General features: G+C 41.9%; 1 protein-coding gene across 1 annotated transcript in view; it reads right to left on the bottom strand.

The window, feature by feature from the left end:
* Positions 1–22,902, bottom strand: part of LOC142248935 (FRAS1-related extracellular matrix protein 1-like) — a 204,932-nt gene that overhangs the window by 5,079 nt on the left and 176,951 nt on the right. The window contains exons 29-30 of the mRNA XM_075320403.1: positions 20,853–20,925; positions 4,802–4,951 (exon numbers count right to left, since the gene is read on the bottom strand). Of these exons, the coding sequence (XP_075176518.1) occupies positions 4,802–4,951; positions 20,853–20,925 (223 nt within the window). The remainder of the gene's footprint in view (positions 1–4,801; positions 4,952–20,852; positions 20,926–22,902) is intronic.

Genomic DNA, 22,902 nt, shown 5'->3' with positions numbered 1-22,902 from the left:
TGTAGACTTGCTCTCTTTTACTCCATGGACTGTGTAATGCCTTATTTCTCCTGTAGGGGAACTGCAGAATAATTGAATACTTCCTCTGAGTTACTCTAAGGCAGGGTGGGGAACCTCCGGCCTGCGGGCCGTTTGCGGCCCGCGATGACATTTTCTGCAGCCCCCGGGCACATTCCAGGCAACATCACGCTTTTGCCGGCCGCCGGCCCTTTAAATCCCAGTGCGTTCTGGGTAGATGCTAGAATGTACGGGCTTTTTCTAGATCCTGATTGCAGCCTGTACTAGAATCTATGGGCTCTTTTCGGGACCTGACTACAGCCTGTACATTCTAGACTGAACCCGGGACTGTGCTCGCGTGGTCAGGGTTTACCTTGTGGGCGAGGTGCTCCTGTCACAGAAGAAGAGGTGCAGCAGATGCTTCCCTGCTGTACATGCCTCCCGTACTTGTGCTGTGTGACTCCTCCTCCCATAGTACTGTGCGTATGCAACCCATTGCTGCCCCCCGTCCAGTGCTGTGTGTACCCCATAGTACTGTGTGTAGCCTCAAGTGCTGTGTACCCCTCAGTGCTGTGTACCCCTCAGTGCTGTGTGTAGCCCCCAGTGTTGTGTACCCCCTCAGTGCTGTGTACTCCCTAGTACTGTGTGTAGCCCCAAGTGCTGTGTAGCCCGTAGTACTGTGACGTAGATCCTTTATGATATGCTAATGAGTGCAGGGACTAGTCCCAAGGGTGTTATGTTCCCCGACTAGCCGCATGTTAGTACGCCCACATGCTATTCAATGCAGCATCACCAGCGGGGCGGCGTGTACCTGTGTTTGCTGTGACCGCGCTTCTGGATGCTGGGCCCTTCTGGTCATGTGCAGTATGAAGCCGGGTGTAGGGGTCCTGGCTTCAGAGAGGTCTAGTGCGCATGACCAGAAGTGCTGGGCATTCAGAAGAGCATTGACAGCAAACACAGGTACACGCGGCACCGCTGGTGACACTGGGCAATGTGCGTTGAATATCATGTTGATACACCCCTGTGGATGTGCTGCCATGCTAAAAGGGTGGACTATTCTGGGGAACTAACACCTTTGGGACTAGTCCCTGCGCTCATTGGCATAAGATAAAAGATCTTTAGAAATACTTTTTCTATAGATCCCTTTATCTATGCTAGTGTATACAGGGACGGTTAGGCAGGGATTAGCAATATGCACCCAGAACTGCTCGTGGATCTGGGTGCATATTGCACCTGACAGGTTCCCTTTAATCAAAAGCGAAAACATTTACTAATGTGTTGGATGCGACCTTTTGTGGTTTGTGTCTTGTATTGTGATTTGGGGACCGGGTGTATAAACGGTAAAGGTGAGCGGACTCTATGGACATATCTAAAGAATTTAGTGCAGAGGACCCTTCTCATACCACTGCAGAAGGTAAAATATCTGTAAACCAAGGGGGCAAACATCCCTAATAACTGACTGCAAAATCAGGGGCATTTACAGGTGGAACAGGGATGGAGCTTTAAATATCCCACTGTTTGGGATTCCGTTGTCAGGAGGTCTGGATATGGTCATATTCACACCTGCTTCATCCCACAGAATAAAGTAGTTAATGTCCCAAAAATCAAAGTCGCCACTGCCCTCCTAGGGGGTAGCAGGGTGGTCTTCACCAGAACGGGGTCACCTGAAAAATGGAATACCTGTCCCACTTCACTGTTCTTCGAAAGTTCGAACTGATGATAGTAGTTTTAAAAGAAATCAAATGTAATGAACCCTTTATCCTTTATCTGTCAGCTACAGACACTATCATTGATATTTGTCCTCCCAATAACCAACCACACAAGATGCTGCTGGTATCACATCTGTCCACTAGGTGTCACTCTTGACCCAGACTTTGACCTATGGTAATAAACCAAAAGTGTGTGTAAATAGTTATAACAAACTTACTATGAGAAATGGAAAAACCTAAGCTTGTGCTGTGCGGGCGGCCAACGTCCAGTCTGTGTAAATCAGATCATCACTGGCCAAGCAAATATGCTAAAATTAACTAGAGAGCCTGCGTTACCATGATAACACTTCCTGTCACTGAATTTGGGCACTTTAGTCTTATCATATGGAGATCAGGCTTTAAAGCCATCAACTAAACATTATCTTTTATTTGCTAATAAAAATGTATTTCAAATTTATTATTAATTATTATTAATAATTATTAATTAATTAATACTTAATAATAATTAATTTATTATTAATAAAATAATAATACTAATATAATAAATAATAATATAAATTATATGAGTATACTGCCATAGCACAGGAAGTGTTATGATAGGGACAATAGGTATCCCAGCTACCAATCAGATATTCGCTTTTATTTAATCTGTTAGAAGAAAAGTTAAAATGAGATTTATTTTGATAAAACTCAGTGTTTCTGTAATAAAAAAATAGTTGCCCATTCACGGGAAGTGTTGTAATATTATAACAATGAATATAGGAATATGAACATGCATTACTCCTAACAAAAAACATAAAAATTGAGATACTTAGCATGTAAAAAAAACCCAGTTTTATGTGAGCCCAACAGCCGACGTCAAAGCGTATCACTCAGGGCTCATGCGCACATAACAGCATAATATTCTGCAGTGATTTGACAGCACATGTGCGCTTCAAATCGCTGCAGAAACATTGCATAATGAATGCAGTATTTTTGTTAAAAAAACGATTTTATGTGCTTGGGATGCTTCCCCCACCATAGACAGAGTGGGAGCTGCATCCAGAACGCACAAATTGACATGCTGCTTTTATGAGCGCACGGATTTGGGTAAAAATTTTAGTACCCAAATCGCTACGTTCAAAAAAGCATTGTGCGCACGTATCATGCACAATCTACATAGATTGTGCTGAAGACGCAGGACGCATGTATTTATGCTGCAGTGCTATATGTACCGCCCTGACAGGGGCTCGGCCGCTCTCCACTGCTCGGGCTGAGCCGCCTGAGGTCCGGGCTCGGGTTGTCGGTGGCACGAGTGCCTCCGGACCGGGGGCCACGTCGCTCTGTTAAGGGGAGGCAGTGGGGTGGTGGTGGTGTGGGACAAGGTACGCAGCCGGGGAGGGCCGCATTATCGTCGGACGGGTTGTGATGCCACCCACGGGTCGTGGTGACGGGATGCTCCACCGCTGCGGCTGGAGTGATGGGGGCTCATCCAGGATCAGTGTTGTGGCCGCAGCCTAGATGTTAGCCCCTCCGTGGGTAGGGGCGGTGTGTCCCGGGGCCCGGTGAGGGACGTGCTGGCGACGGTGTTGTTGTCGGGGTGCAGGGTGCCGTGCTGCGGTGCAGTGTCGTGCCCGGATGGCACTGGTGTACTCACGATTAATTCACACTCAGAGTCACTGGTAAACCAAAGTTCAGGTATGGTCGGGTCCCGCAGCCGGCTGCTTGTGTCCCCCTGTGAGGTTGATGGTGGCCCCTTTCCCTTGCACCTCTTGTTGTGGTCTTCGGCTCCCCTGCCTGGACAGTGGTAGCCCGCTCCCCGGCGTTGAGCTGCCGGAAGAGCCCTCTGTTGCCCGCAGGCGCTGGCCCGTCAGATGTTTGGCCCTTGGCGGTGGCTCTCACCCGGTATCTGTGGGCTTTTGCCTTCTTTCGGGACTTTGGGTGAGAATGAGCCCGTGAGGTCCAGACTGCAATCAGTTAATTTGCCTAAACTCAGTAGCTTCTAAGCTAGGACGGGGTCTGAGTACCCGGTTTCTGGTGCTCCGGTAAGCGGTTGACTCCCCGGTTCAGGGCCGGCGGGCTCCAACCCTGGCCCGGTTCCACAGGTTGCTGTACCGGTACTCCTGCAGACGGCCACCACCGTCTGCCTGCGTGACGTTACGGGGATCCCAGGCTCCAACCCGGGTCCCTGACAGCTCTGCTCCTCTACACCTCCTGTCACTGTCACTCTACAACTCATCTGCTTGTATTTCCTGCCTCAGGACAGTAGTCTCCTTGGTGGGCGTGTCTTTCCACCTGACTCCGCCCACCTGGTGTGCCCTACTCGCCCTGAGGGAGGCATCAGGTCTCCCTTTTGGGTGATGGGTGTGTCCTCACAAGGGGGTGGGGGTGTGTGTGTAATGTGGTAGGTGTTGTTACCTGTGACCCCTGGGGTCCAGGGCGTCACAGAAACACCGCGTAAATGCATGTGAGTACGCAACGTGCGCATGAGCTTTTAATGTTGAATCTCTAACTAATCTGCATCTCTTTAAGTTATAAAAAAACCTCCATTTTATGGGCAGATAGGAACCTGCTAATAAAGAATTAAAATCGTGTAAGGCTGATGAGTAGGAACAAATCTGATGGCACTTCCTAACACACAAGTGAAAACAGGTGCATACCCAACATTATGAGATACGCCTTGACGTCGGCGTTGGGCTCACATAAAACTGGCCTTTGTTATATGCTAATTATCTCGAGTTTTATATATTTTTTATTAGCATTAATTGTTAACATATCTTACCATTTCAGAGTGCAACTGTCTCTTTTTTTTAATATATCTCATGCTCAGGATGCACCTGTTCACACTTGCACATTAGGAAGTGCCATCAGTCTTTTTCCTTGTAATATTATAACTCCCAGCATTTCCTTGACTGTCAGGGCATGTGGGAAGTTGTAGTCACAACAGCTGGAGTGCTGCGCATTGCTGATTCATGATACATAATAATAATGATGAGCGACCTCCGCTATTAACCTCAGGTATCAGCTCAGACTGGAGACATATATGCAGCACAGACATAGCACCTACATGTACAATTTACTGAACTATTGAATCCATAAGTAGATTTTGCCCCCACCTTGTCTTGGGTCCATTATTTCAATTGTGGCCTCTGTAATCTTGCCCAGTAGGGCGTTCTTGGGTGACTTTAGGATGATTTTTAAGAACTCGTTACTTTCTTCCAGACCATCGTTCTTTAAGTAAATATTCCAGGGTTTTGTAAAAACACCTAAAAAAAAAAGTTAAGAAGAGGTATAAAATTCATAGAGACGGGAGAGCAGTGATCCATCATCTGTGTGTGCTGTGTATGGGAGACATCATAGCAGCAAGTCTGCACCCACCAGCTCAGAGACAACTGAAAAATAGGGGAAAACTGGTGAAAAATAGCAGAATATAGCGACGTGATGGGCAGAAATAGTGTTATTCTTGATGTGCACACACAGGATAGTGGATTCTGAAAGATCACCTGAAATACTTCTCATGGCTGAAGATTAGTTACTTACATTCAGTCAAGGCCAGGGGTGGGCAATTAATTTTTCCAAGGGGCCACGTGAGATATTGTGACTGTTGTGGACTGAAGAACCAATGGGACAAAATCTGCACATTATTATTATTGTTATTTTATATTAATTTTCAACACTTAATATTGAGCAGAAGAACGTATATTAATTTTGTGCTACTGTTAATACATGTTACGGCAGAGCTCGTTGTAACTTGTATTCTCATCAATAGCTAAGCAGCACTATATCATTTACTGCTTTATATACAGTTTAGAAATCACATTGCTCCTGGTATTCAGCCATTGTGTCTTAATCAACAGCTGTCAACACAATAAGATGCTCCCAGAGTATGAAGTCCCCACACAGCTCCTCATACAGTATAATGTCCACACATAGCCCCCCACAAGGTATGGTGTGCCCACAAAGCCTCATTACACAGTACTATGTCTCCACACAGCCTCCCTCTCAGAATGATATCCCCACACAGCCCTCTTACAGTAGTATGTCCCTACTCCCCATACAACCCTCACATGCAGAATTATGTAGTCCCCACACAACTCCCTTACACAATATTATGTTGTCACAGAGCCCCCTTACACAGTATGATGTCCCCGCACAGTATGATGTGTCCACATAGCCTCCTTACACAGTATGATGTCCCCACACAGCCCCCTTACACAGTATGATGTCCTCACACAGCCCCCTTACACAGTATGATGTCCCCACACAGTCCCCTTACACAGTATGATGTCCTCACACAGCCTCCTTACACAGTATGATGTCCCCACACAGCCCCCTTACACAGTATAATGTCCCCACACAGCCCCCTTACACAGTATGATGTCCTCACACAGCCCCCTTACACAGTATAATGTCCTCACACAGCCCCCTTACACAGTATAATGTCCCCACACAGCCCCCTTACACAGTATAATGTCCCCACACAGCCCCCTTACACAGTATAATGTCCCCACACAGCCCCCTTACACAGTATAATGTCCCCACACAGCCCCCTTACACAGTATAATGTCCCCACACAGTCCCCTTACACAGCATAATGTCCTCACACAGCCCCCTTACACAGTATAATGTCCCCACAGAGCATGATGTTCCTACACAGCCCCCTTACACAGTATGATGTTCCCACACAGCCCCCTTACACAGTATGATGTTCCCACACAGCCCCCTTACACAGTATGATGTTCCCACACAGCATGATGTCCCCACGAAGCCTCCTTACACAGTGTAATGTCCCCAAACAACATGATGTCACCTTACACAGTATTATGTCCCCACACAGCCCCCTTACACAGCATAATGTCCTCACACAGCCCCCTTACACAGTATAATGTCCCCACAGAGCATGATGTTCCTACACAGTTCCAATACACAGTATGATGTTCCCGCACAGCATGATGACCCCACACAGCCCCCTTACACAGTATGATGTTCCCACACAGCCCCCTTACATAGTATGATGTTCCCACACAGCCCCCTTACACAGTATGATGTCCCCACACAGCATGATGTGTCCACATAGCCTCCTTACACAGTATGATGTCCCCGCAAAGCATGATGACCGCATACAGCCCTCTTAGGCCTTGTGCGCACTAGGCGTTTTTGCTGCATTTTTAGCGGCATTTTTTACCGCGTTTTTGTGCTGAAAACGCAGTGACATTGCTTCCCCAGCAATGTCTATGGGTTTTCAGAAGTGCTGTTTGCACACAGCGTTTTTTTGTAGCTGCGTTTTTGTGGTGACCACAAAAATGCAGCATGTCAATTATTTCTGTGTTTTTCACTGCGTTTTTCACCCATTGAGTTCAATGAGATGTTCAACAACGCAATGAAAAACGCATATAGCTGCGTTTCTATGACTAAAAACGCAGCTATAAACGCAAGGGGTGGGCAGTAAAGTGACATGTACAGGAAGAGGATTCCTTCTGTTGGTAAACACAGAAGCATGAATCCTCCCGGTACCGGCACCGCCGCTTCCACAACCCGCCCGGTGCCATGTCAGCTCCGTGCGGCGCCATGTCTGGGCGGGAGGTGGAGGCAGCGGCGAAAACAAAAGTGAACAGGAGAAAAAAAAAGTCATATATACTCACCTGTCTGCAGGGTCCCGGTGCCATGCCCGCTACCAGCTCCTGTCCCGGTCCCGCCGCTCTGGCTGTGTGCAGTCTCCCCGGGGCACGTACGAAGCTTGCAGGACCTGGCGGTGGATCACCTGATGCAGGCACCTGACGCATCAGCTGATCGTAATTCTCGCGGTGTTGCCGGCTTTTTCGCGCCCGGCCGGCTATCAGCTGATCCTGCCATCGGGGGACTTCATCAGCTGATTACCGGCAGCTCCTGCAGCGATGGGACAGGATCAGACTCTCATCCGATCGCTCCAGGAGCTGCCGGTAATCAGCACAGACGCGAGTACTTATTTATTTATTTTTTTTTGCACTGATGCTTCAGCTGATTGTATAATTGGCTTTTATACAATCAGCTGATGTGTGATGTGATTCACATCCTTGATCCTGACACATCATCTGATCGCTTTGCCTTCCAATCAGATGATATTGGATCCGGATTGGACGGCGCGGAACCCTTGACCCAGGATTACTGCGGAGGGGGGTTCTTTATTTCAATAAAGATGGAGTCACTAATTGTGTTGTGTTTTATTTCTCATAAAAATATTTTTCTGTGCGTTGTGTTTTTTTTTATCATTACTAGAAATTCATGGTGGCCATGTCTAATATTGGCGTGACACCATGAATTTCGGGCTTAGGGCCAGCTGATAATATACAGCTAGCCCTAACTCCATTATTACCCAGCAAGCCACAGTCACCAGGGTAGCTGGAAGAGTTGGATACAGCGCCAGAAGATGGCGCTTCTATGAAAGCGCCATTTTCTGGGGTAGCTGCGGACTGCAATTCTCAGCGGGGGTGCCCAGAAAGCTTGGGCACTCTGCACTGCGGATTCCAATCCCCAGCTGCCTAGTTGTACCTGGCTGGACTCAAAAATTGGGCGAAGCCTATGTCATTTTTTTTTTTTAATTATTTCTTGAAATTCATGAAATAAAAAAAAAAAAAGGGCTTCCCTATATTTTTGATTCCCAGCCGGGTACAAATAGGCAGCTGGGGATTGGGGGCAGCCTGTACCTGCCTCCTGTACCTGGCTAGCATACAAAGATATAGCGAAGCCCATGTCATTTTTTTTTCTTTTTGGGCAAAAAACTCCTGCATACAGTCCTGGATGGAGGATGCTGAGCCTTGTAGTTCTGCAGCTGCTGTCTGCTCTCCTGCATACACTAGTTCTGCAGCTGTCTGTTCTCCTGCATACAATGAACATTTTGAAGAAGGAAATGACATCGGACCTTTTTTTTTCATCACCAATCTTTAATGGCATTGTGCACTGATTAAAAACGCAGCAAAAAACGCACCAAATCGCGGTAAAAACGCATGCGTTTTCGCCGCGTTTTTTAGCCGCGGGTGTGTTTTTTAAGACAAAAACACACATAAAAACGCAGCGTGAAAAAAACGCCTAGTGCGCACATACCCTTACACAGTGTAATGTCCCCACAGAGCATGATGTCACCACACAGCCCCCTTACACAGTATGATGTCCCCACACAGCATGATGTCCCACACAGCCATCTTACACAGTATGATGATGTCCCCACACAGTCTTCTTACACAGCATGATGTCCCCACACAGCCCACTAACACAGTATAATGTCCCCACACGGCCCCCTTACACAGTTGAATGTCCCCACACAGCCCCCTTACACAGTTGAATGTCCCCACACAGCCCCCTTACACAGTTGAATGTCCCCACACAGCCCCCTTACACAGTTGAATGTCCCCACACAGCCCCCTTACACAGTTGAATGTCCCCACACCGCCCCTTTGCACAGTTGAATGTCCCCACACAGCCCCCTTACACAGTTGAATGTCCCCACACAGCCCCTTTACACAGTTGAATGTCCCCACACAGCCATCTTACACAGCATTATGTCCCCACACAGCCCACTTACAAGCAAACACTGGCAGTGGGCTAAGGCATGTGAGTAAAGTATATTTTTTAATATTTTTAACCCCTTCCTTCCCCTCTAATGTACTTTTGGCTGGGGAGACCTAATGGCATAATAGGCGTTTTTTCTTGCCCATCGGTGCAATTTAGTTTCAGATGGATTTTATTCAGACTAAATTAAATCTGATGGCCAAAATGTACTAATCTCCATGCAGAAGCGTCAGTTTAGACCAGTTATAAGAAGAATATCTTGTGCTGGATATTCCTGTGATGTCAATATAAAGTAAGTAACACTTAATTTCCCTTGTGGTGGCGCTGTAAGGAAAGTAAACATATTTCTATAGATAACAACTTATTCCTTGGGATCCCAGGAACAGTAAACCCTGGAATCGTTAAATCTATAGGGTATGATTCTAATAAAGAGATTATGCAAAGTTAAAAACTCCTTTCACCTCTTTACGACATTGGATGTACTGGATAGCTCCTGGCTGCTGGTTTCTTAATGACCAAGGACGTACCAAGTACGTCATGGTGAGTGCGGGGGGCTCAGACGCTGTGCCCCCACAATCGCCGCCAGGTCTCTGGCTTATATTAAAGCCTAGAACCAGCTCTCACTGCTAGGAGCGATGACCGCACCGCTCTGTTTAACCCCATAAATGCTGTGATCAATAGCGAATACAGCAATTAATAGGCAGGGAGAAGACCGCGCTCCTCTCCCAAGCGGTCAGGCAGTTTAACTCCTTAAATGCTGCAATCATGGGCAATGGCAGCATTTAGGAGGCAGGGAGAGGTGTGTACTCCTCTCCCAATCGATCAGGACCCACGTGATCACAGGGACCCAATCGCTACCAAGGTTACCCGGGGCCATCTTTATGAAGATTTCCAGGTCACCCACCTATGGAAATCCACGCACACCATGCCATATGCATGGTGTGTAAGGCGAACTGTCAGTGCTGCGAGACCAGCACTAAAATATAATCCACTGCAATGATCGACCATTGCAGTGAATAATATGAATGATAAAAGGTAAGGGCCCATAAAGGAACTAAGTAAAAAAAAAAATAAAGCGCAAAAAAATTAAAAAAATATGATATTAATACATATACAGTATTTATGGAAAAAAAAACCAAAACACTAAAAAGTACTCATTTTGGTATGACCACATCCAGAATGACTTGATCTATAAAACTATCACACTACTTAACCCCTCCAGTGATCACCGTAAAAAAATCAAGCAAAAACATTAAGTTTTTTCATCATACTGCCAAAAAAAGTGGAATAAAACGCAATCAAAAAGTCGCATGTAAATAAAAATGGGATAGATGAAAATGGCATCTTGTCCCGCAAATACCAATCTGCCACATAGCTCCGTCAGACCAAAAAAAATTACAAAGCTAAAGCTCTCAGAATACAGCAATGCAAAAACAATTCTTTTTTTCTATAAAAAAAACTTATGGTGCAAAATTTAAAAAAACTGTATTATATTTCTCTAATCATATTCACTCGAAAGATAAAGCTGTTTTATCACTTTTACAGCATGGTGAAGAGTATAAAAATAGAAATAAATAAATCCCTGAATTTCTCTTTCTTCTTGATTCTGCCTCACAAAAAGCAATCAAAAAAGAATATAAAGTGATCAAAATATATTATGTGGGCCAAAATGGTGCCATCAAAAACTCCATCGCATCCTGCAAAAAACAGCCCTCACATGACTGTCAGCACAAAAATAAAGAAACTATAGCCTTCAAAATTCAGGCATGCAAAAAATAATCTTTATTTTGTAAAAGCATTTTTGTGAGTAGCCACATCTAAAATAAAAGTAAATAAACTTGGTGTCACTGTAATCGTTCTGACCTGAGAAATATAGGCGCCTAATTACTTATACCGCAGGGTGAATGGCGTAAAGAATAAAGTAAATTCTTCAACTGCTGTTGATTTGTTTATTCTATGTCCCAAAGATTGCAGCACGGCTCGTATTTATCCTGCGCTCTACGCTGAGCGCTTACACCGTGATTACGTGTAAATCTCTAAAAAACGTGATTTAGACAAAATTCCCAATGGAAAATTGACTGTAATGAGGCAGAGGGAGTCACTTTGAACTCCTGTCTGGCCTGTGGTCCAGCGGTGTTCATCTTATTAGACGTGCACAAAAGTGCGGTCATCAATAATTTTGTGCACCTTTGTAAAGATGGACACCACGGAACAGAGGCCAAACAGAGTCTGGAGTAACTCTTCTGCCTCATTAGTGAATGGATCCGTCGGGGGGTTTCACCTGAATCACATATTTTGGAGATGTAGATGGAAACCCTGATGTAAGCGCTCAGCATAGAGCAAAGGATAAATTTGAACTGATTAAAAAATGTTCTGTATCCCAAATTGCAACCAAATAGCATTCTACTCAGCTCATAGAAACACAAGACCCCACTCAGGTCAGTCATTTGTTAATGGAAATATAAAGGACTTCCACATTACTGGTAGCACAAAGGCTCTGGAAAGCCCTATGGCTCCTTGCGCCCTCCAAACAGAAAATCAACAAAACTTTCACTCCCAAATTCAAATACCCCCTTCCTTCTGAGCCCCACAATGTGCCTAAACCACAGTTAACTACCATATATTTGGCATTATTGTAGTGAGGAGAGCCCAATTAATATACAAGGTGCAGTTCTCCAGAAGCACAAGCTTGGCACCATTTACGGGCACTACAATGTACTGGGCACGACAAGAACTTTTTTTGCATATTTAATTGGCGTACTCGGGTTAAATTGCACAACAAATTGTATGGTCCATTATCTCCTGGCTGTTACCCTTTTGAAAATGAAAAGTTAGAGGTAAAAGCAATATTTTTGTGGTTAAAAATGTATTTTTTAATTTTCACTGCTCGAAATCATAAAATTCTGTGAGAGTTCAAGGTGCTCACCAAAAATCTAGATAAATTCCTTGAGGGGATTAGTTTCCAAAATGGGGTCACTTGTGGAGGAGCTCCACTGTTTAGGCACATCAGGGTCTTTGCCAATGTGACATGGCGTCCAGCAATGATTCCAGCCAATTTTGCGCTCAAAAATTCAAATAGCGCTCCTTCCCTTCTGAACCGCGCGCACAAACAGTGGATTTCCACCACATATGGGGGTATCTACTGTATGTACTCAGATGAAATTGCACTACAAATTGTATGGTGCATTTTCTCCTGTTACCCTTGTGAACATGCAAAATTTGGAGCTAAAGTAACATTTTTATGGGAAAAAAGTAAAAATTGTAATTATTTTCCTTCCACATTGCTTTAATTCCTGTGAAACACCTAAAGGGTTAATAAAATTCTTGTATGTTGTTTTGAGCAGTTTGAGGGGTGCAGATTTTAAATGGTGTCACTTTTGGGTATTTTCTGTTGCCTAGGCGCCTCTAAAGTCACTTCAAATGTGATGTGGTACCTAAAAAAAAAAATTGAAATATTGCTGATAAACTTTGAACCCTTTTAACAAAAAAGAATGTTTCAAAAATTGCGCTGTTGTAACGTAGACATGTGGGAAATGCTATTTTTTAATTATTTTATGTGACATATCTCTCAGATTTAAGGGCATAAAAAGGAAAAGTTTGCAAATGGCGACATTTTCAAAATTTTCGCTACATTTTTTATATTTTTGCAAAAGATATTGGCTTAAATTTACCACTATCATGAAACACAATATGTCATAAAAAAAAACATTTTCAGAATCACCGGGATCTTTTGCAGCGTTTCAGGGTGATAACCTCATAAAGTGACGACACTGGGCAAAATTGCAAAAAAATGGCGCGGTCAATAAGGTGAAAACCAGGCTGGGGGGTTAAAATGGGCAGAACTCGCAGCTATCAATCAAGGAGGATGTCGCCATCTATCTGCCAAGTAGAATATTGCAACTGAAACTGTCGGGGAGAAGAAGGGGTGTTAAAAAAAAACAACCCCCCCAAAAAACAAAAAACATTTTACATTTGTAAGTAAATCAATGAAGTAAATGTAAAGGGGACGGATGTCATTTTTATAAAGCGGTAAGCAGATTTAATGTGATTTCTAATGAAATGCCTTCTCACACTACAACCTTTAATTGAGCGCTGACCTGTGTAAATTTCAAGGATTTGATTTACTGGAACGTTTTATTTTGCTGGAATTCATCAGGATGAATAAATTAGCCCCGTACCGGTAACTGGATATTATAAATTACATGTTAGCTGTTGTGCGGAGTGATAGGGGCAGCAAGAGGGAGACACTGAAATCTGCAACTTCATGCAAGATATTTAAAGGTGACGCATCTGTAGCACCCACGGGGCAGGGGTTGATTACTCGTCGCTGGGCCGGTGATGTCGGGTCTGGGATGTCATGGATGGCCCTGCCCGGCTTCATGGCCCCGAGGTGTACACCAAAAGGGGGAATGGAGATGGGATGAGGATGGGTGATGATGAGGATGATAGGAGTTGTGGTTGTCTCGTGACACCACCTGCGGTATGCGGCCAGGGATTAGCCGCCGCTGTGGTCGCTGTCCTCTGGGGTGGATGGTATCACAGCTAGGATACTTAAGCTTCCCACAGGTGAAGCTAGGCCCCAGGGAGGATGGGATGTTGGCGCCGGAGCGCTGGGCGCCGGCACCGGCATTGATGGGCTGACACAGTGGTTGCGGTTCAAGGTCTTTTACGCACAGTTCAGTTATTACCCTTGGAGTGCCGGTTTCTGCCATGATGGGCCCCAGCCGATCCCAGTTACCTCAGAAGCCACCTCCGGTGTTGTGGAGTGTCAGACCTTCCTTCCTTGCGCTCTCTGTGTGGATCCCCGTGACCTGAAGTGCTTGGGGACCCCTGATCGGTGTTAAAGTTTCTGTCCCGTTCGCAGGCAGCGTGAATCAAACGTGGGCCCGACCGTGGTCCTGACTCCTGACTCTGTGCTGCTGTGCCCCGGAATCGATCTCTAGTGGCCAGAGAGACATGAAATCCCCCTGTCTTGCAGAATCTAGTGGTGCAACGTGGACTGTACGCCACCCTAGGGCTCTGCACCCTGAACTGCGCTGGTGCTGAGGGAACTAGTGAGCTCTACCTCCAGCTACCCTGTCGCTCCTGTACCACACAGCTCCATTGGTCGTCTCCTGCTCCTTTCAGTCTGCCTGGTACTAAGTGTCGAAACTCTGAAGTACTCTCCACAGCGACCGTGTTGTTCTGAGTCTCAGACTATTCTGAGGTAAAAATTGTGTATTCTCTCACTTCCCCTGTGCTGCCCCCACCTTCCTTATGACAGTTGTTATGGTGACCACCTTTAGCCCAGTTCCAGCAGGAAAGCACCTGAGCTGTATGTGTTGTGTAAATGAAAACCAGTGGTTAACCTCTTCCTTACCCGGGATGAGTAATGCACCTTAAGTCAGATGCAATACCCTGTGGTGACTGAGCCTCAGGGGCGCCACACATCCGCTCCTGACCCCAAGAGCTTACAATCCATTTATGAGATTTAGGAGATATTTGATTCATTTACCCTTTTTAGGTTTTAATCTGTCACATTATAAATATGCCCATGTTTCTGTATTTAACAAACATGGCATTTATCAAATATACAGTTATAAATGCAAGTAGTCACTGCTCAGCCTCCCAGCAGGACACTGACTACCAGCGACGCAGCAAATTCTGCCACCAGTGAGCGCTGACTCTGTCCACCTGGTGCCGGCTGGTGCCGGCTTACAGATTGTTTTCACATCTTCTGCTTTATCTCTACTATCACATCTGTGTCATATTATTTACTGACTCTTCAAAAGAGACGTCCCCATAATCCTAACAAGATTCCTGATCCTCTAGTTGTAAAGATTTTTTCTTTCTTTAATATAAAATGTAAAATTCAAGAAAATGATGCAATTCAATGTGCATCCAACATGTCTTCTGGAGCCTTGTGCCCTACTGAAAGTGCTATAGATCCATATTATAGAAGTTTTATATTCTTGCACATAGGGGCAATATTATAATAGTTATACTCTTGTACATAGGGGCAGTATTATAGCAGTTATATTCTTGTACATATGAGCAGTATTATAGTAGTTATATTCTTGTACATAGGAGCAGTATTATAGTAGTTATATTCTTGTACATAGGAGCAGTATTATAGTAGTTATATTCTTGTACATAGGGACATTATTATAGTAGTTATATTCTTGTACATATGGGGCAGTATTATAGTAGTTATATTCTTGTACATAGGGGCAGTATTATAGTAGTTATATTCTTGTATATAGGGGTAGTATTATAGTAGTTATATTCTTGTACATAGGGGAAGTATTATAGTAGTTATATTCTTGTACATAGGAGCAGTATTATAGTAGTTATATTCTTGTACATAGGAGCAGTATTATAGTAGTTATATTCTTGTACATAGGAGCAGTATTATAGTAGTTATATTCTTGTACATAGAAGCAGTATTATAGTAGTTATATTCTTGTACATAGGGGCAGTATTATAGTAGTTATATTCTTGTACATAGGGGAAGTATTATAGTAGTTATATTCTTGTACATAGGAGCAGTAGTATAGTAGTTATATTCTTGTACATAGGGGCAGTATTATAGTAGTTATATTCTTGTATATAGGGGCAGTATTATAGTAGTTATATTCTTGCACATAGGGGCAGTATTATAGTAGTTATATTTGTACATAGGGGCAGTATTATAGCAGTTATATTCTTGTTCATAGGGGCAGTATTATAGTAGTTATATTCTTGTTCATAGGGGCAGTATTATAGTAGTTATATTCTTGTACATAGGGACAGTATTATAGCAGTTATATTCTTGTACATAGGAGCAGTATTATTGTAGTTATATTCTTGTACATATGGGGCAGTATTATAGTAGTTGTATTCTTGTACATATGGGGCAGTATTATAGCAGTTATATTCTTGTTCATAGGGCAGTATTATAGTAGTTATATTCTTGTTCATAGGGGCAGTATTATAGTAGTTATATTCTTGTACATAGGGACAGTATTATAGCAGTTATATTCTTGTTCATAGGGGCAGTATTATAGTAGTTATATTCTTGTACATAGGGACATTATTATAGTAGTTATATTCTTGTACATAGGAGCAGTATTATAGTAGTTATATTCTTGTACATATGGGGCAGTATTATAGTAGTTATATTCTTGTACATAGGGGCAGTATTATAGTAGTTATATTTGTACATAGGGGCAGAATTATAGCAGTTATATTCTTGTTCATAGGGGCAGTATTATAGTAGTTATATTCTTGTTCATAGGGGCAGTATTATAGTAGTTATATTCTTGTACATAGGGACAGTATTATAGCAGTTATATTCTTGTTCATAGGGGCAGTATTATAGTAGTTATATTCTTGTACATAGGGACATTATTATAGTAGTTATATTCTTGTACATAGGAGCAGTATTATAGTAGTTATATTCTTGTACATATGGGGCAGTATTATAGTAGTTATATTCTTGTACATAGGGGCAGTATTATAGTAGTTATATTCTTTTACATAGAGGGCAGTATTATAGTAGTTATATTCTTGTACATAGAGGGCAGTATTATAGTAGTTATATTCTTGTACGTAGGGGGTAGTATTATAGTAGTTATATTCTTGTACATAGGGGGCAGTATTATAGTAGTTATATTCTTGTACATAGGGGGAAGTATTATAGTAGTTATATTCTTGTACATAGGGGGCAGTATTATAGTAGTTATATTCTTGTACATAGGAGCAGTATTATAGTAGTTATATTCTTGTACATAGGAGCAGTATTATAGTAGTTATATTCTTGTACATAGGGGCAGTATTATAGTAGTTATATTCTTGTATATAGGGGCAGTATTATAGTAGTTATATTTGTACATAGGGGCAGAATTATAGCAGTTATATTCTTGTTCATAGGGGCAGTATTATAGTAGTTATATTCTTGTTCATAGGGGCAGTATTATAGTAGTTATATTCTTGTACATAGGAGCAGTATTATAGTAGTTATATTCTTGTACATAGGAGCAGTATTATAGTAGTTATATTCTTGTACATAGGGGCAGTATTATAGTAGTTATATTTGTACATAGGGGCAGAATTATAGCAGTTATATTCTTGTTCATAGGGGCAGTATTATAGTAGTTATATTCTTGTTCATAGGGGCAGTATTATAGTAGTTATATTCTTGTACATAGGGACAGTATTATAGCAGTTATATTCTTGTTCATAGGGGCAGTATTGTAGTAGTTATATTCTTGTTCATAGGGGCAGTATTATAGTAGGTATATTCTTGTACATAGGGGCAGTATTATAGCAGTTATATTCTTGTTCATAGGGGCAGTGTTATAGTAGGTATATTCTTGTACATAAGGGCAGTATTATAGTAGTTATATTCTTGTACATAGGGGCAGTATTATAGTAGATATATTCTTGTACATAGGGGGCAGTATTATAGTAGTTATATTCTTTTACATAGAGGGCAGTATTATAGTAGTTATATTCTTGTACATAGAGGGCAGTATTATAGTAGTTATATTCTTGTACGTAGGGGGCAGTATTATAGTAGTTATATTCTTGTACATAGGGGGCAGTATTATAGTAGTTATATTCTTGTACATAGGGGGAAGTATTATAGTAGTTATATTCTTGTACATAGGGGGCAGTATTATAGTAGTTATATTCTTGTACATAGGAGCAGTATTATAGTAGTTATATTCTTGTACATAGGAGCAGTATTATAGTAGTTATATTCTTGTACATAGGGGCAGTATTATAGTAGTTATATTCTTGTATAGAGGGGCAGTATTATAGTAGTTATATTTGTACATAGGGGTAGTATTATAGCAGTTATATTCTTGTACATAGGGGCAGTATTATAGTAGTTATATTCTTGTACATAGGAGCAGTATTATTGTCTTATATTGATCTTTAAAGAAAGAGTGAAGTGACATTTGCACTGTTTATAATTGTTTATACTATATATGAATCTATGGCAGTGACTGCAGGTGACATTACATATTTCCCACTGACTTTTTCCATTGTGTGGTCACCAGTGTAATGGCCTCATTATTAGCGCTGAGCATCCATCCACTGTGGGTATTGTCTTAGTGTAATTGCTGCGGCTCTTAGGAAGTCCCGCATCTGTGCTCTTTTTGTCTCTGTGATCACTCCGGAATCTGTAGGGAAAACTGAAATGTGGAGTTTCCCATATAGTAAACAGATCTCACATTGTTCATGGTCCAAAACCAGTGGGTGGAAGGTATTGGGGGCTTAAAAAGAATAAATATAATAACAGCTCGGTAACTTTTATGTTCAGTGTTTATTCAGTAAACGCTATTAATCATATTTATAAGGTGATGCTCCGACAATCACTACGTATACGAAGCAGAATGTATTTAATTTTGCTTTTGCTTCTTAAATTTGGTAAAACAATGATATGTCATATTGTCCCAATATATGCTATATTATTATATGTTTTACTATATTGGTCTGGCAATATCAAATATATTATTTCTTTAAAAAAGAAAAGAAAATCTTTGAAAATTTCAATTTAAGCTTTTTTTTTTTTAAATAAATTACCGTAATTCTGTAAGCTGTATAAAAATAGGTGTGCGTATATATATATATATATATATATATATATATATATATATATATATATATACATACACACACACACACACACATATATACTGCTAAAGAAAATAAATGTAACACTTAAAGGGAACCTGTCATCAGAAATTTAGCTTGAAACCTAAACGTTTCCCCCTCTGCAGCTTCTGGGCTGCATTCTAGCAATGTTCCTGTTGTTTATGTGCCCCCTTTCTGACCAAAATAAAGACTTTATAAAGTGGTACCTTTTTGTATTGAAATCTTGATAATGGTACACAGGGGGCAGGCTCTCTGGTGGCCGTTAGTCTGCCTCCTGCCGCTTTAGGCCGTCCCCCATCACGCAATTTCATATCTCAGGACACCGCCCACTGCGCACGAGGTGCCGCGCACGCGAGGACCACTGGTTACGTGTGCGCAGGCACGAGGTTATGGGTGGCGCTGAGATTGCATCGCAAGTGCCCGCCCATCATCTCGTGGCCACGCTCTCCCCTCTGCCTCCACCGTTCTGCGCAAGCGCTGGCCAGATGACCCGACGTCACCTCTTTCCCATCTTACCCTGCAGCAGGAAATAGATGGGAGGAGCGGAGCAGGACACCACCGGTTACCAGAGGTGACGTCAGGTCATCTGGCCAGCGCTTGCGCGGAACGCTGGAGGCAGAGGGGAAAGGGTGGGCACGAAGATGATGGGCGGGCACTTGCGATGCAATCACAGCGCCGCCCATAACCTCGTGCCTGCGCACACATAACCAGTGGTCCTCGCGTGCGCGGCACCTCGGGTGCAGTGGGCGGCGTCCTGAGATATGAAATTGCGTGATGGGGGACGGCCTAAAGCGGCAGGAGGCAGACTAACGGCCACCAGAGAGCCCGCCCCTGTGTACCTTTATCAAGATTTCAATACAAAAAGGTATCACTTTATACAGTCTTTATTTTGGTCAGAAAGGGGGCACATAAACAACAGGAACATTGCTAGAATGCAGCCCAGGAGCTGCAGAGGGGGAAACGTTTAGGTTTCAAGCTAAATTTCTGATGACAGGTTCCCTTTAAAAAACAAAATGGTATTTTAGTGTTCCCTTTATTTTTTTGAGCAGTATATATATATATATATCTTTATGTACAGTAGGGGAATCCCTTACTGTTAAATTGTCCGTGTTGTGATAGTGAGAGCTATACACTATACTTGCTCTCTTATTGATTCTAGGTTGGTTTTACAACCTTACGTGTTTGTGTGGTAACTTTTTTAACGATTTATTATTAAAAGCTATATATTTTAACTGTCACCACATTATTATTTATACCATTGCTTGGCTGTTTGTTTATTCAGTAGGACTATCAGCTGTGTATCCACCAGACTTCAGCACAACACAACTGATGGTCCCAACCCCATTTATAAGGTAAGAAATCCCACTTATTAAACCTGACAGGGCACACCTGTGAAGTGAAACCATTTCCGGTGACTACCTCTTGGAGCTCATCAAGAGAATGCCAAGAGTGTGCAAAGCAGTAATCAAAGCAAAAGATGGCTACTTTGAAGAACCTAGAATATAAGACATATTTTCAGTTGTTTCACACTTTTTTGTTAAGTATTTCATTCCACATGTGTTAATTCATAGTTTTGATGCCTTCAACGTGAATCTACAGTTTTCAGTGTCATGAAAATAAAGAAAACTCTTTGAATGAGAAGGTGTGTCCAAACTTTTGGTCTGTACTGTAATATATATATATATATATATATATATATATATATATATCTAAAAATATATATACATATACTGTATATATATATATATATATATATATATATATATATATATATATATATATATATATAAAAATATATATAGATATATTTGTATACACATACATACATGCATACATATACCTATATACAGTATATACACTGTGTGTGTATATATATATATATATATAATATTTTTTTTTATTTTTTTTTCATATTAGTTTAACACATTTTAAAATGTTCTCTGTGTATGCGGTATAAGGAAAATAAAAATTAAAAGATAAATAAAATAGAAAACTAACCTGGATCAAATTGTATAAGACTTGCACTTGTATGTGTGAAATCCTGTCCCAACCTGGCTGAAATCTCTTGCACCTATAAAAATAAAAAAATTTTTATACTTTAATATTATTATATTATTCCTTTTTAACTCAATGTTTCAATGAGAAATGTTTAAAAAATAAAAAAAATCTAAATTTAGATCTTCTTTCAATAAAGCTGCCTTTAAACTGAAAACAATTAAGATAAAATATTGTTATTATAAAATAAAATGTAATATAATTGATTTGATGCAGAATAATTTTATACATAGTATTAATAAAATAATAAAAAAATGATGGCACATTCTAAAAAATAAAAAATCCTCTCACTTTGGATATAAGATACAAAATGGTCCCTGGGGGTAGAAAATGAATAAGCAAAATATCCTGGGAAAAAATGCAAGGCAAAGGAATAAATGGTCATTGCTTAAAGGGGCCTTCTATCCAGGCCTGACCATAGATTGGCGCAGGGAGCGGATCTGCCTTATCTGCTTGCACACTCGTTGCATTTGGCTTGGCTTATCATCGTGGAGCAGATTCTCACGGCCTCTTATCTTTTGCCTTTACATTTCCTTGCACACATCACCACCGGTGGCCCCTCATAAATATGTTTTCTGTAAAGCCTAAACACCTTCCGGATTTGGCAAGCAAAAATAGGTAAAGTCGTAGCTGCAGTGGCGTCCGCTCCAAAGCCTTTTCTGTGCAAAGCCCTCAAATTGTGCAAGTTGACAAAAATTTTAATTGAAGCCAACCAATCCCCAAGATGTGAAATAATGAGCAGATATGACCTGGATTTACATGAAGGCTGGAATGTAAAAATTGGCAAAAACAGAATGTTGGAAATTTTGCATTGGCCACGTTTATGTGGTCCTATCCTAGAGAAATCAGTCTATATCTTCTGCTGGTGGCAAAAAAAACCCTGTGCATCTGTTTTCCGAATTGTTGTTTTTAATACATACTGGACTGGTCATTCACTGTTCTTCCTGCTAAAAAGTGTATTATGTATAGTGCCTTGAAAAAGTATTCATACTCCTTGAACTTTTCCACATTTTTCACGTTTCACCCACAAAGTTAAATGTATTTTATTGGGATTTTATGTGATATACTAATACAAAGTATCACATATTTGTGAAGTGTAAAGGAAATGATACTTGGTTTCCTAAATATTTTAAAAATCTAAATTTTATTCAGCCCCCCTGAGTAAACACTTTGTAGGACCACCTTTTGCTGCAATTACTGCTGCAAGTCTTTTGGGGGATGATCAGTAATTTTGAGGTCTTGTCACAAATTCACAATGGGGTTTAGTCTGGACTAATGACTCAGCCGCTCACACACAGGAATATTCTCTGATCTAAACCCTCCATTGTAGCTCTGGCAGAATGTTTTAGGGTCATCGTCCTGCTGGAAGGTGAACCTACGCCTCGGGCTCATGTTTTTTGGCAGTCTCTAATAGGTTTTCTTCTAGGATTGCTCTGTATTTAGCTCAATCCATCTTCCCTTCATCTTTGTCCAGCCTCTCTGCCCCTGCTGAAAAAAAAGCTTCCTAACAGCAGGATGCTGCCTCCACCATGTGTGACGGTGGGGATGGTGTTTTCAGGATGATGTGCAGTATTTGTTTTCCACCACACATGCAGTTTTGCATTTAGCCTAAAAAGTTCTCCTTTGTTCTCCTCTGACCAGAGCACCTTCTTCCACTGCTCACTGTGTCACAAATGGCTTTCTGCAAACTAGAAATGCGACTTTTTATAGCTTTCAAAAACATCTTTCTTCTTTCCGCTATTCCATAAAGGCAGATTTGTGGAGTCTATGACTAATAGTCGTCCTGTGGACAGATTCTCCCCGCTGAGGTGTGATCTCTGTGGCTCCTCTAGTGACCATGGGCTCCTTTGCTGCTTCTCTAATTAGTCCTCTCCTTCTTGGGATGTCAGTTTAGATGGAGGTCATGTCTTGTAGGTTTGCAATTGTGCACCTTCCATTTTTTGGATGGTGGATTGAACAATTATCAGTGAGGTGTTCAGAGATTGACCTGTTT

Source organism: Anomaloglossus baeobatrachus, chromosome 8 (genome assembly GCF_048569485.1).
Source record: "Anomaloglossus baeobatrachus isolate aAnoBae1 chromosome 8, aAnoBae1.hap1, whole genome shotgun sequence".
NCBI classification, from domain to species: Eukaryota; Metazoa; Chordata; class Amphibia; order Anura; family Aromobatidae; genus Anomaloglossus; species Anomaloglossus baeobatrachus.
The sequence above is the reverse complement of the archived record's forward strand: the minus strand, read 5'-3'. Positions and strand labels throughout refer to the sequence as shown.